Source organism: Mus caroli, unplaced genomic scaffold (genome assembly GCF_978045245.1).
Source record: "Mus caroli unplaced genomic scaffold, Mus_caroli_1 scaffold_10, whole genome shotgun sequence".
In the NCBI taxonomy this organism is placed as follows: Eukaryota; Metazoa; Chordata; class Mammalia; order Rodentia; family Muridae; genus Mus; species Mus caroli.
The window spans coordinates 125,636,468-125,651,879 of NW_028227265.1; the positions used below are offsets into that span (position 1 = coordinate 125,636,468).

Genomic DNA, 15,412 nt, shown 5'->3' on the forward strand with positions numbered 1-15,412 from the left:
CCATTGCACACACTAGCAAGATTTTGTTGAAAGGACCCTGATATAGCTGCCTCTTTCGAGGCTATGCCAGGGCCTAGCAAACACATACGTGGATGCTCACAGTCAGCTTTTGGATGGATCACAGGGCCCCCAATGGAGGAGCTAGAGAAAGTACCCAAGGAGCTAAAGGGGTCTGCAACCTTATAGTTGGAACAACAATATGTACTAACCAGTACGCCCCAGAGCTCGTGTCTCTAGCTGCATATGTATCAGAAATTGACCTAGTTGGCCATCTGTGAAAAGAGAGGCCCATTGGTCTTGCAAACTTTATATGCCTCAGTACAGGGGAATGCCAGGGCCAAGAAGTGGGAGGGGGATGGTAGTGGGGGGGAGGGTTTAGGGGACTTATGGGGTAACATTGGAAATGTAAATGAAGAAAATACCTAATTAATAAAAAAAAAGAAAAAGAAATATGTGGCTTGATATCTTATATAAACAGCAGCTTCCAACATCTCAGGAATTATCTGTCCTTAGGGAAGGTTAAAGGTATTTTTGTATTACAGATCTCTTAGGCATCTCTTCTTTTAATTAAAACTTAAAAACATAACTTTGGTTCTCACATAAGGTTCTGTCTTATCCAGATTCCATTTTGTGTCTGCCTAGATACTTTCCATCCTTTCCTACCTGCAACAGCTATGCCTCTTTGGTAACACATTTGGGATTCCCATAACCCTGATCATGGTCTAGATGCATTAGCCAAAGCAATTAATGTTTATACAAACTAAACATGAACTAAAATGGTCCTGGCTCCAGGTTACACTTTGAACATTTTAAACAGAGACAGGAGACTATAGGTCTGAACTTAGACCAATAGGGAATATACAAAACAAAGATACTGCAAAAAATATATTTTTTTTTTTTTTTGGTTTTTCGAGACAGGGTTTCTCTGTGTAGCCCTGGCTGTCCTGGCACTCACTTTGTAGACCAGGCTGGCCTCGAACTCAGAAATCCGCCTGCCTCTGCCTCCCGAGTGCTGGGATTAAAGGCGTGCGCCACCACGCCCGGCAGAAAGTCGGCTTTTTTTTTTTTTTTTTTTTTTTTTTGGTTTTTTCGAGACAGGGTTTCTCTGTGTAGCCCTGGCTGTCCTGGCACTCACTTTGTAGACCAGGCTGGCCTCGAGCTCAGAAATCCGCGCAAAAAATATTTTAAGAATATCAATGTTATTTTTCAAGCAGTCATTTTCTGGAATTATCTTGCTCACCTAGCAGAATTATGTTTGTGTCAAGAAGAAAGTGAGAGGCTTCCTGGCAGGTCAGGACTTAACACTGGTTGTTACCTTGTGCTGCTTTCTTGTGATGCCATAGAGGCATTGACATAGAAGATGGTCCTAATGGCTATTGTAGATCTCTGTTGTCTCCTTTGTCCTGGGAATGGAGTCAAATAGCGATTATATCCAGGTAAATAAAATTTTTATATCCTATAATCATGAATTTAGCTTATTTCCAACAGGCCTGGTTATCACGTCGCTCACCTTATATTTTGAGAAAGGGTCTCTCAGTGAACCTGGAACTATTGATTTGACTAGGTTAGTAGATCAATGAGCTCCTGTGACCATCCTGTCCACTTCTTACAACACTGGAGTTACAGGTGAGTGCTGCCACGTCTGGCTTTTTACCTGGGTGCTAGGATCTGAACTCATGCTTGTGCAGTAAGCTCTTTACCCAATGAACCACCTTGCCAGCTTGGCTTGTTTTCCCAAAATTCTACAGTTCTGATATAGCTAGGGAACTTTTCATTTTCTCCTTGGAACTATCTGATTATCTTTGGTTTACCACATAGAAGCAGATTACCCATGTTCAATTCTCAGCTTCACTGTGAACCAGCTGTCTGAATATTATTAGACAGTTGCCTAATCTGGCTTTGCAGTTTCCCAGCTATCACAGTGCAACGAGGTTTGAGGAATGTTTCCACCCATCAGTCAGAAATCCTGACCACAGGTTCTCAATAGACAGGTGCATGAGAACAGCAAAGTCAGCAGAAATACCCACCGTTCAGGACATAGCAAAGAAAGATAGCCTGGAGTCAGAAGGGCAGAGGAACTGGGAAGATGGGATATTGCTCTCCTACATTCAGCATAGGTAAAAACTGCATAACAAAGTAGATTTATTATTGTATTGGCTTTGAAATGGCACCCATAATTTGGTCACACTATGAACACACCTGTTCTTTCTGCTACAAAATTCCAAAATTCAATACCCTTCCTTAAAAAACAAACAAACAAAAAACTATTTCTTGATATATCTGGCAAAAGATAGGCTGTGTCAAAGGTGCAGCCCCTCCCCTAGGCTCTTCTGCAATACATGGGCTTCCTTTTTCCCCTTCCGGAGTGAAAGGACATTTAGAGAACATCAGGGGATAAAAGCTGTAGTCTCCAGCATTCCCATGCGCCAGGGGACAGGGGCAACCATGAGTGACTCCACAGAAGCCAGGATGCAGCCTCTTAGTTCCATGGGTGAGACTGGGCTGGGATTCTGGGAGCATGGTGAGGGAAGTCAGAGGGATCTGCTCAGAGGTGAGCCTGCCCAGCTGACTGGTGCTTGACTGCTGCTCTCTTCCCTCAGAGGATGATGAGTTGATGGTCAGCGGCAGCAGGTATTCTATTAAAAGCTCCAGACTACGACCAAATTCTGGAATCAAGAGTTTGGCAGGTACAACATGGTGGGGAGCTGAGGAGAAGTAGGTCTTATCCTCAAAGTGGGTTTTCGGGAGTTGAAGGCTAGGACTCTGAACTTCCTCTTCTTGGGAAGATAGAGGCTGGACAAGGAATGGAGCGCTACTGGGAAGGCTGGGGTAGATGGCTAGGGGAGACATCACAGGTTGTGGAAAGAGGAGGCTAGGGAAGAAGATCATGGACCATGGGAAGGGGGATGGTAGGACCCGAAAACTTGGGCTATGGTACTGTGGAAGTTGGGACGGGAAATTGAGGGCCCTGGAAAATGGAGGGTGATGCAAGGAATTAAGAGTCTTGGGGAAGTAGAAGCTGGGGTAGGGAACTGAGGGTATGGGTAGATGGAGGATGGAGCAGAAAATCAGAAGCTGTGAGAAGACTGAGGCCAGGGAACAAAACCATGGCCCATAGGGAGGTAGAATCTGAGTCTAGATTCACATGCCAGGTGGGAGGGGGATGCTGTTCTGGAACCAGGCTACTAAAAAGTCCACTTTTTCCCTGGAAGGATGCTCGGGACACAGCCAAGTCCCCTTGGTCCTGCAGCTGCTCTCCTTCCTGTTCTTGGCTGGGCTCCTGCTGATCATTCTTTTCCAAGGTCAGGCACAATGAAGAGCTTAGCTCTTGCAGGACCTTCACCTAGGGCCATTTTAGGTCTGGGAGGGAAATGGACAGTGCAGGTGGATGGCATATCTTTAAAGGGCTTCCCTGACTCTGGTATAGGACAGAATGAGAAAAAGAGGCAAGGCTGGATCCTGGATTCATTTCTCCTTATGGCTCAGCTTTTTCTGAGTGGCAGGTTTTCTAATCTTCAAACAGAATTAAGGAAGATATTAATGAGCAACTGCCTCAGACTCTGGAGTGCTGCCATGTGCCTATAGTCCCAGCTATTGGAGAAGCTGAGGCACAATGATAATTTGAAAGAATATGAGAGAAGCCTTGACAACATAATGAGACCTATCTTTAAAAAAAAATGAAAAGTTGACAGTGTATCTGAGTGCAGGACTTGACACACAGGAAGTATTTAATAATGAAATTATTTTTCCCCTTCCTCACAGTCCCCAAAACCCCAAATACCGAGAGGCAGAAGGAAGAAGAGAAGATCCTCCAGGAACTGACCCAGCTGACAGATGAGCTTAGTGAGTGACCAATACTCGGAAGTATCATGGACTCAGGAGGGCTCTAGGGAAAGGGGTCAATTTTCCTAAATTGTCAGATCTCTTAGAGCCTCAATTTTCTCAAGTCTGTGAATTCAGACCACAAGATTAACAACAAAAAAATGGTACTTGGTATTAATATGGGTTGTGTACACAGTAGGTTCTGAGTGTCTACAGGGGCTATATTCATAGTAAGTACTCAATATCCACAAGGATCATATACACTGTAGACATTCAGTGTTCCCAGAAGACATGCACATACTTGGCACACAACATGTACTGTACATGCAGCAGACACTACATATTCATTGGGGCCATAAACACATGCAATATTCACAGGCCTCACATACACAGTCAGTACTCAATTGAACAGTTCTCTTGGGCTTTGTTCTGATTGCTAGGCATCAAATTCTCCCAGTCAAGAGGATTCCACAGGTTCAGGTTGTGGGTGAGAGGTGTTGGGAAGTGAAGAGGGGAATGTTTCCCTAGGATGCTGTGTCACTCTGGAGGGACTGACCTGCCTCTCCTGGGAGTAGATGCTCTTCTCAGTGTTCTGTTTCCCAGTCTTCAAAGGAGAAAAACAAAACATCAATCAGAAACTGTCCTAGATGCTGGAATGGCATCACCCACCTGTAGTCTGAGCTACTGGGGAAGGTGAGGGAGGGATAACCACTTATGTGCAGGAGTTTGAGAGAAGCATAGATGCCTACTGAAATTTGTCTAAAAAGTAAAATAACACATGAGCCAGTGAGATAGCTTAGCAGACAAAAGTGCTTGCTTCCAAGCCTAATGACCTGAATTCAATCCCTTGAACTCACGTGGCAGGAGGAGAACTCCTACAAGTCTTCCTCTGACCTCCATTCACACAAACATGTATGCCCCCTGGTCCCACACACAATAAATAAATGCTTTTTTTTTTTTTTTGGAGACCAGTAATACATGGTAGATATTTAATAATGGCACTTTGTTTTTCTTGACACAGAGTCCAGGATCCTCATCTCCCAAGGGAAGAATGAGTCCATGCAGGAGAAGATCACTGAGCAAATGATGCAGCTGAAAACTGAACTCTGTGAGTGAGAAAGCAGCAGTCCAAGCTGTTGGGTCTGTAGGGCCAAGTTTTGAGCCATAAGACCTCTTTGAGCCTCGGTTTCCTCATCTGTAAATTGAAAACACAAAGTAACAGCAAGGATGATATTTGCTCCTTACAGGGACTGTACACACATAAGAACTCACATCCCCAGGGGTTGTTTACAGGGTAGGCACTCAGTGCTCCAAAGGACCATGCATACATACCTTTGACATCTAATGTTCGCCGTGGTCATATGTACAGTGTAAACTCAATGTTCACAGTGCTGTACACAGAGTAGATATTCAATCCAATGTCTTGACTCCTATTCTGAACTCTATATATAAGTATATTTCTTCCTATCAGAGGAGTGGACAGGAACTCCTGGGCTTTCCTAGGGTTGGGGAGAGATTTAGGAAGCAGAGTAGGGAGTAGTTCTCCAGTGTGTTGTGTCAAGTGAGGACCTTCAGTCTGGAAGGCCTGAAGGTTGAAGAGAAAAGGAACATAGGTATTCATTCAAGTGTGGGCTCATTCTAACCCCCAACCCCAGCTCCAGGATTAGACTCCTTCTGAATGTTGACTCTCCCAGTCTCCAAGAAAATAAACATGGCATCAATCAGAAACCATCCCAGAAACTGGTATGGCAACCTGTGCCTGCAGTCCTAGCCACTGGGGAACTGGAAAGGGGATGTTTATTTGTGCCCGAATTTGTAACAAGCTGTGACATAATGTGGTTCATAAAATATGACATGAGATCTCCCAGGGATAGGCAATGGCACATAGTAACTATTTAATAATGGCAGTTCTTTACTTTTCTCTTCGTTTTTCTTGGCACAGTGTCCAGGATTCCCATCTTCCAGGGGCAGAATGAGTCTATGCAAGAGAAGATCTCTGAGCAGCTGATGCAGCTGAAGGCTGAACTTCGTGAGTGATCAGAAACCAGAGGTTCTGAGGCCTCCAGTCACTATAGGGGTCAATTTTCTTGAGTCATTGTACTTATTTATGCCTCAGTTGCTTCATCTGTGAATTGAGGCCACAAGTGGCAGCAAGGACAGCACTTGATGTTTACAGAGGCAGGCACCCAGTAGGCATTCAGTGTTGATAGGGACCATACACACATTAGATACTTGGTGTTTATAAGCACCATGCATACAGTAGGTACTCAGTATTCACAGGGTCATGCACACAGTACGTACTATGTGTTCATAGGGGCCATATGCACACTAGGCACTCAACATTTACAAAGCCTGTATTGGTCAGGTTCTCTGGGAGAACAAATTCTATAGAATGAATATTTATCAAAAGGCTCTACTAGATTAGTTTACACAATATGGTCTAACAAGTCCACAGTAGCTGTCTACATGCTGCAGAGGATGAGAACATGGTAGATGCCGAGTCCTTGAGTCTGGATGCCTCAGAGTCCTGATCTGGGGCCTGGAGGATTCCTGGAAAGCACAGATCATCAGGCCACAATGAAAATCTGAAGGTGTAGGGATCAACATCAGCAGAGAATAGATGCACCAGAGACAGCAACAGGGGAGATGGGAAGATGGACAGACACCAGCAGCCCTGCCACACTGGCAGGTGTTCCTGACCCTGTTAATCTTTCCTAGAAATACCCTCATAGCCCTGCCCTAAGGTGTGTCTCTTGGTTGTCATTCTAGATACAATCATGTTAACATCAATTGTGCTGTGAGCACAGTAGGGACTCCATTTTCACTGAATTTGTACACATAGTAGGCAGTCAGTGATCACAGGGACTGTGCAGAGTCATCACACAGTGTTCTTGAAGTTATGCACAGAGTAGAAACTCAATATTCAGAGGTAACATGCACATGTTAGGCTCTCAGTTAAGTCAGTCTACTGGCCTCTGTTCTCACCACACAGGAGAGGAAGTGGAGGCAAGACTCCTGGGTGTTAGGTCTCTGAATCTTTATAGGGAAAAACTGTCCCTGATCCTGGGTTGTGGTACTTGCCTGAAATCCAAGCTCCTTAGGAGGCCAAGGAATGTTGTATCCTTTTGCCTAGGAGTTTGAGAGGTTCCGAAAACAGGGTGAGCTCCATCTCAAAAGAGAAATGACATGTCCCTGGGAATGTAATTCAAGTCAGTGTACTCAGCTGCAGTTCCCCATCTTTTTTTCTTGGCCCAGTTTCCAAGATCTCCAGCTTCCCGGTAGAGGATGATTCTAAGCAGGAGAAGATCTACCAACAGCTGGTACAGATGAAGACTGAACTCTGTGAGTGAACAGAAACCAGAGGCCTCAGGAGCCTCAGGCAGCCGTTACTTTGGGTCAAATTCTTTGAGTTCTCAGAAATCTTTGAACTTCAGTTCCCTCCTCTAAATTGGGCCTATATTGTAGCAGCAAGGATAGCAATTGGTATTTATAGGAGTTCTGCAAACAGCAGGCACTCAATATTAACGGGGGCTGTGCACAATGAACACTGAGTGTGCATAGTTGTGCACACTTCAGGAACTCAGTGTTCACAAACACCATAAGCTCATCTTCTATCCTCTGTTCTGTACTTTATCCCCTACTCCTTCCAAACTAAAGAAAGTGGAGCTAGGACTCAGGAGTCCTCCTGAGTTCCCCTAGAGTTTCAAAGGGATGTAGAAAGCAGAAAAGAAATGGTTCCCCAGGATGCTGTGTCAAGGGAGGGCCCTGACTCTGGAGAGTTTGAAGGCTAATCAGGCACAAGATCACAGGCATCCTAACCGACTTCCCCAACAGTCCGCCTGTGTCGACTCTGCCCCTGGGACTGGACATTACTCCTAGGAAATTGTTACTTCTTCTCCAAGTCCCAGCGGAACTGGAATGACGCTGTCACAGCTTGCAAAGAAGTGAAGGCTCAACTAGTCATCATCAATAGTGATGAAGAGCAGGTACATTTAGTGGGACTCCATCCTTGTCTGGTCTGTGCACCTGGCTCCTGATCACTTAGGTTTAAGATAATTTGCCAGAGTTATGTGAGGAAAAGAAGAGATGGGGGTCCTGAGCCCTTGACATAGAACATTTGTGAGTGCTTTGGGGACACCTAAAATGCAGTAAATATCATCTCTGTACTGGTCACTATTTAGCCACCTCCTCTTGGAGAGATAAAAGTTTTGGTGTGCCTGCTAATTAAATAGCACAGCAGAAAAAGTGCTTGCCTCTAAGCCTCACACCCTGAGTTCAATTCCTAGGACCCCCGTGGTAATAGGAGAGAACCAACTCTTTAAGATGCCCTCTGACAGACATACCTGCACTGTGGCATATGCCCATCCAGACATAGAAGTAGACATAATTATAAGAAAAAATGAAGTCCTGACATGGGTCTGCTTCACAAGCTTGAAGACCTTGAGTTCAAATCCAAAGATATAGAGGAATGGGGTGAGATGGCTCAGTAGGTGAAGGCGCTTGCTGCCAAGCCTGACAGCCTGAAATTTATCCTCTGAACCTACATGGTTCAGAGAACCAACCCCTACAAATTGTCCTTTGACCTCTACATATGTGCTGTGGCATGTACACCCACACACATATATACATATGCACATATACATATTAATATGCACAGGCATATTACTATCATAAGACATATACATAGATAAGCATGCATACACAAATAACCTGATATGATATGTAATTCTTGTCAATTCTCCTGGTGTAAATATTCTCACCATGAACAGTTTCAAGTTTATAATGGGATGCCACTGAAGAACTGAAAAGAAAGGGTATGCATCTTAGGTAACCATGAATTAGCATCATTTGCTTCTATCACATTAAAGCCAGTCATGAGGAAATTCTATAGACTCATTCTATAGACTCAGAATTCTTAAGAGCCATCCAGCAACATTAGCAGAATGGGGGAGGGATGAACAGCTGTGTAATTCGTGTGTGTGTGTGTGTGTGTGTGTGTGTGTGTTGCTATCTTTCAGACAGGGTCTTACTCTAATTCTATCTGGCCTGGAACTCACAGAAATCCTGTGGGTTTCTGAGATTAAAGGCATGTACCTTCATGTCCATGCAGCTAGGTACCACCCTATGCCAAGTGAATGTGCTGCCATAGGCTACAGATGTAAAAATAGCTGACACCATCTGAGCACACATGAGTATTCATGGCCTGATATAGCATAAGGGGAAAAGATAAGATTGTAAGTAGAAGTTTCTGCATGAGTTTGGGGAGACAAGCTGAAAGTAGGAAACTCTCCCCTGACTGCCCCCCTCTTTACCTCCAGACCTTCCTGCAGCTGACTTCTAAGGCTAAAGGACCAACCTGGATGGGCCTGTCAGACCTGAAGAAGGAGGCCACGTGGCTCTGGGTAGATGGTTCTACTCTGTCAACCAGGTAGATTCAGTGAACAACCAGTAGTGAAGTTCAGACAGGTCTCTGATGTTCTGATAGCTACCTGTGAGTCTCATCCTCCTCTCCCTCGCCTCTTAGAAATAAGAGCCACCCATATTTGCTGATGGAAGGAAGTTTTCCTACCCATGCACAGATAGAATATCAGCAAATCCCACCATCAAAGCAACAAGAAAAACTTCCCCCTGAGGGGTGTTAATTTTAATGTGGGCTATTAGTAGAAAATACAAAATAAAGTAAGGCCACAGGGTGAGAGGACTATTAACATTAAAAGATAGCTTATTGGGTTGGGGATATAAATATGTTCATTAAGTAGCATAATGTTTGATCCCCCCATTGCATAGTCTGATATGCCTATAACACCAGCAGTTGGAAGGTAGAGGGAGAAGAATCAGTTCAATGTTATCTTCAGCTACAAAATGGGTTCTCAGACAGCATGGGCTACACAGGAAGGAAGAGGGAGGGGGAAAGAGAAAAGCAGGTAGGGAAGGAAATGTAAGGAAGGGGAAGAGGACAACAGTAGCTTAAAGGGAGTTTATAAAGATGCTCACTGATCCCACAGCACAACACAGAGAACATGGGGAAGAACCACAACAAATCAGGATAAAAAGGAAGGACACACTGTGGGAAAGAACCTTTACTTTGTTGTCCATGCATAAGAACAGGAGAGACAGGCTTAGCATCTATTAGTTTACCATATTAACTTTCTGATCCCTAATTGTCTTACACATGCTTGGCATGTGGCAGATGTATTGTGGACCAGAATGCAAGAACCCAGTAAGGAAGGCAAAATCCAGATTGATTGGTTTACACCAAAAAAAAAAATAAAAATAATAATAATAATAATAATAATAATAAAATAAAATAAAATAAAATGGAAAAACCCACACCACTCCTTCAATGTAGGATATAACAAGAGTCATTTTCCAAAGCCAACTGACCCAGGCATGCCCCCATCTCCAGAGGAAGGCCCATCTACAATATCCATTCTGGAAGGAGGTAAAGGCATTGAGTTTCAGAAAGCTAAAAACATGGCATGGTTCACAGCATGCCACTGGAGCAGACTAACGTTTTGCTGGCTGACTTTCCAGATTCCAGAAATATTGGAATAGAGGAGAGCCTAACAACATCGGTGAGGAAGACTGTGTCGAATTTGCTGGGGATGGCTGGAATGACTCTAAATGTGAACTCAAAAAGTTCTGGATCTGCAAGAAGTCTGCAACCCCATGCACTGAAGGCTAGCTCATCTCAGCTTCTACCTTCATTCCACTCTGCCAGGCAGATAGATGTGCCTTACTTTTGTGCCAGCTCCTTCACCCTGCCTGTTGGCCCCAGGGTAGTGAAAAAAGCTCTGGGATTCTTTTTTTTTTTTTTTTATCAGATTCTTCATCCTCTGCATTTATCCTAGTTTCATTTCTGTTGATGTGATAAAACTCTCAAACCAAAACCAACTAAGGCAGAAGGGGGTTCATTTTACCTTACATTCCAGATGAGAGCAGGGAGGTCAGGATGGCAGGAACTTAAGACAATTGGTCACATCACATCAACAGCCAGGAGGAGACAGGAGTGTGTGCAAGCTAACTCACACATTTGATTATTCTCAGTTCCATTTCCTACTCCTATAGTTTAGGACCCCTGCCTAGGAAATGGTGCCATTCATAGTTGACTGGATGTTCCCACTTCTGTTAACTTCAATAAGACAAGCCCCCACAGACATGCTCACTGGTCAACCCAATGCAGGCAATCCACCATTGAGCCTCTTCCCAAGTGACTATAGGCTGTGTCAGGTTGACTATCACAAAGGGACTCACTCACTATTGTCCTTTTGCTTTCAGGTTTCTCTGGGCTTAGGGCTCACTGTTGTCCCCCACTTCAGTGCAGTTGCATTCAGAACCTGGGTGGTCAGAACCTGGGTGGTTTCCATTAACCTGCTCCATCTTCCTCGCTGAGACACATACACTCAAAGGTCAGAAGAAGACATTGGTGTTCTCCTTGATAGCTCTTTACTCCCTTGAGACAGGAGTTGGAGTTCATTATTTTTTTTTAGCAAGGCTGGCAATCTGAAAGATCCAACATTTTTCTGTCTCCACTCACCTCCTAAATGAAGTTACAGTCACATGTGGCCATGCATGGCCTCTAACAATTACTAGGGCTTCAAGGTCAGGCCCTCTTTTTTGCACTTCAGCACTCTTATCCACTAAGCATCTCCCCGGCCATTTGTCTATTGTCAGGTAGTCTAGTTTACTGTTACTGTAATAAAGTCCTGACAAAATGCAAGTTGGAAGAGAAATGGATTATTTGACTTACAATTCCAGATTGCAGCTCATCCCTGCAGGGATATCAAGGAAGGAACTCGAATCAACTCATGATATTACATCCAAAAGCAGAGAGAATAAGTTGCGTGCGTGCCTATTTTTTCTACTGCAATACAGTCTCCCAACTCCAGAGAATGGTGCTGCCATATTAGGATGGGTTTCTGTTCAATTGACTTAAGACAATGCCCCCATAGATATTTCTGCAACCTCGCCCAAAATACACCTTATTAAGGCTATTCTTCTAGGTTGTGTCAAACTAGCAACTAAAGCTAACCATCACATCAAGTCCTATCTGCCTAGCCCCCTAAGACTTGATCCTATCTCTGTATACTTTCATTCTATCTGTTCACTTTCCATCAACCTGCCTGAAAACTTTTGGCTAGGAACCTTCCCTGGCCTCTGTAGCTCATCATGCAAACTAAAGCATGAAGATCATTCTTCTTCTCCATCTATGACATCTATGGCAGGCATCATCACACAAATATTTCAGCTTAGGTGCTGGAGAAACGGCTCAGCAGTTAAGAATGCACTCATTGCTCTCCCAGAGGAGCGTAGCTCTCAGCAACCATACCTGATGAAATTCCAGCTCCAGGGAATCTATCACCCTCTTCTGGCTTCTGTGGGCATTTGAACTTATGTGGGGTACACACACACATACACACACATTGTATATGTTATATATAATATATATTATATATACATATATGCATACACACATATGTATAATCAGCTGGTTCCTGTCTTGGAGATATCATGGTGGATACTGAGAGCTCCAAGATTTCTCCTCAGAAGAGAATGTCTTTTCCTTCTACTAGACAGTCTTCTATTCTATTCCATTGATCTGTGGTGCATGTGTGTGTGTGTGTGTGTGGTGCGTGTGCGCACACATACACAGGTACCACAATTTTTTTTTATTACTATGGCTGGGGCAGAAGTCACTGAGACCCTTCTTTAAGATCCCTATTAGCAAACTCCATAATTTTCCCAGACATTATCCATAAAGTTTGTTTGCCAGCATCTGACACAATCTGTTCAGGCCTTTGGCTGTGACTGTTTGTGGCTTTGGTTGTGGCTGTGGCCATGGCTGTATTCACTGAAATATCTATGACCACTCCCTTAAGATTGTTGAAAATCATATTTAGAACGTACTTGGTCAATATGACCATTTATGAAAACAGCAGTACTAAGTTTCCTCCAGGTGTATGGCCTCATCAGCTATGGATTTTTGGTCAGATTTTGTACCAGTCATGAATTCCTTCCTAAAGAGAAGGCATCAATACAGTAAGAAATAGTTGGTCACTCCCATAACAGTCATGCATCAGTGGGCACATATTTAATAAAGAAAATACAATACACAACCACTTTTCCAAACAACTTTTGCTTTGTTTTTTTTTTAAAGCCAATATTTACTTTTCATCTTTAGTCTTAATATAAATTTTAAAAAGATGTGTGTAAATACCTTTTTGCACATTCCTTTCCTAATGTCTTTTATCTCAGCTGAACATCTCAACCTCTTGTCCTTGCTCCTTCATCATAACATCTGGACTTAATATCTGGTCCCACAACTCTGCCTAAAATTTCTGTCTCTACTGGAGGCCACATTGGTACCAAAAGTCTCCTGCTCTATCAGAGACCACACTGGTATTAGGAAACAAAACAAAAACTTCAGTTACCTGGAACCTCAGAGGGCATGCCAGTTCCCAGAACCCCAGAATCCTAGAGGTTAGTTCACATAGGGCACCAAACCACTGGTGGAGACATACTACTAGACCTGAAGACTTATTGGTCATTAGAACCATAGGTTACTCAAACCAGAAGACCAGAAAGGAAACCAAAAGCAGTGGGAAAAAACATTCAACAAAGGTAAAGTCACCTAAACATATAATAACCAAAACCCAGATGACTAGAGGCCAGCATAAGAACACAGTCAACAATATCCAAGGCAATTACATCACCACCAGAACTATCCTCCTACAGAAAGCACTGAATTTTTTAACGCAGCTGAAGCACATGAAAATTACCTTAAGTTCAATCTTATGAAGATAATAGAGACCTTTAAAGAAGAAATGAAAAAAAAAAAACTTAAACAAATCAGTGGTGAGGGTGAAGGGGACAAACAGATAAAGGAATGTGTTTAAGATGTGAAAATAGAAATAGAAGAATAAAGGAAATACAAACTGATGTAATACTGGAAATGGAAAATCTAGGTAAGTTAACAGAACTTACAGACAGAAGTATCACTGACAGAATACAAGAGATGGAAAAGGATATCAGGCATAGAAGATAAGATAGAAGAAACTAATATGGCATTCAAAAAATTTATATCTAAAAAGGTCCTGACATGTTCAGGAAATCAAGGACCCTATAAAGAGACCAAACTTAAGAACAATAGGAATAGAAGAGGGAGATTTCCAGCTCAGAATTCTTAGGAAAAAATATCTAATCTAAAGAAGGTGATGCCTATAAAGGTACAAGAAACTTACAGAAGACCAAATATGTTGGACCAGAAAAGAAAGTCTTCCCAAGAGATAATAATCAAAACACTAAGTGTACAGAGGGAAGAATATTAAAAGCTAAAAGAGGAAAAGGCACAAAAAAAAAATCCCAACAACAACAACAAAAAAACATATAAAGGCAAACCTAGTAGAATTATGCCCTACTTCTCAACAGAAAATATAAAAAGCTAGGAAAGCATGGACAGATGTATTACAAACTCTGAAAGACCACAGATGTCAGCCCAGATGACTGTAACAAGGAAAACTTTCAATCACCACAGATGGAGAAAACAAGATATTCCATGTCAAACCCAAATTTAAATATGATCTTTCTATTAATCCAGCCCTACAGAGGATACAAGAAGGGAAACTTCAATACATGAAGGGTAACTACACCCAAGATGTCACGTCCGCTCTCGACCAGCAAGAACGACACGACCACCAGTCCTTCTAACAGCAGTTTATTCAGTCCTGTTTCTTCTTGTTTATATCTCCCCCGAGCCCTGGGCTCTCACTCTTAAATACTCTCAGTTCTCATCCATGCACAGCAGGCCACGCCACCTCACCAGGCACACAGCTTCAGCTAATCAGGGCAGCAGGGGCATATCTCCATCAAAATGGATTTACCGGTATCCTGGTACACCTGTGCAGCTCTCAAGATGTTTGTGGTTTATATGAGGAAATCAGGTGCAAGTCATACGACTTAGCTGCAGTCCCTGGCACCTTTGGGACTGCCGCCACACCCGCTCCCACACCAAGAAAACACAACAAATTAATTATTTCCCAGCAAAACAAAAAGAAGTGTGCGCACACGCACACACACACAGTACCATTTCCAACAACAAAAATAACAGGAACTAGCAATCATCGGTCTTTAATATCTCTCAACATCAATAGACTCAATTCCCCAATAAAAAGACACAGGCTAACAGACTTGATATGTAGACAGGATCCATTATGCTGCTGCATAAAAGAAACATAGATAGACACTACCTCAGCAACTAAGATAGACACTACCTCAGAGTAAAGTGTTGGGAAAAGTTTTCCAAGAAAATGGAGCCAAGAAACAAGCTGGAGTAGACATTCTAATACCTAATGAAACAGACTTTCAACCAAACATAATTAAAAGATATGTGAAAGGACACTTCATACTCATCAAAGGAAAAATCCACAAAGATGACATCTCAATTCTGAATATCCATGGAAGGGTAAAATAAGCACTACTAAAGCTCAGATCACACATTGAATCACACACAATCATATGGTGAGATCAACACCCACTGTCACCAATGGACAGGTCATTGAAAAAGAAGCAAAAAAGAGAAACAATGAAACTA

At 43.0% G+C, this 15,412-nt stretch overlaps 1 protein-coding gene across 2 annotated transcripts; it reads left to right on the forward strand.

Annotated features, from left to right (window-relative positions):
* The first annotated feature begins 2,580 nt into the window (after nucleotides 1-2,580).
* On the forward strand, nucleotides 2,581-10,639 carry LOC110300028 (CD209 antigen-like protein B). Of its 2 annotated transcripts, XM_021170070.2 has the most exons (9): nucleotides 2,581-2,687; nucleotides 3,213-3,302; nucleotides 3,763-3,843; nucleotides 4,844-4,930; nucleotides 5,765-5,851; nucleotides 7,078-7,164; nucleotides 7,657-7,808; nucleotides 9,141-9,250; nucleotides 10,357-10,639. In XM_021170070.2, the coding sequence occupies exons 1-9, from the start codon at nucleotides 2,615-2,617 to the stop codon at nucleotides 10,505-10,507; spliced, it is 918 nt and encodes a 305-aa protein (XP_021025729.2). In that variant the 5' UTR covers nucleotides 2,581-2,614; the 3' UTR covers nucleotides 10,508-10,639. The 2 variants fall into 2 exon arrangements, with proteins under 2 accessions (XP_021025729.2, XP_021025730.2); XM_021170071.2 differs by lacking the exon at nucleotides 3,213-3,302 and having other exon boundaries at nucleotides 2,611-2,687.
* The last annotated feature ends 4,773 nt before the right edge of the window (nucleotides 10,640-15,412 follow it).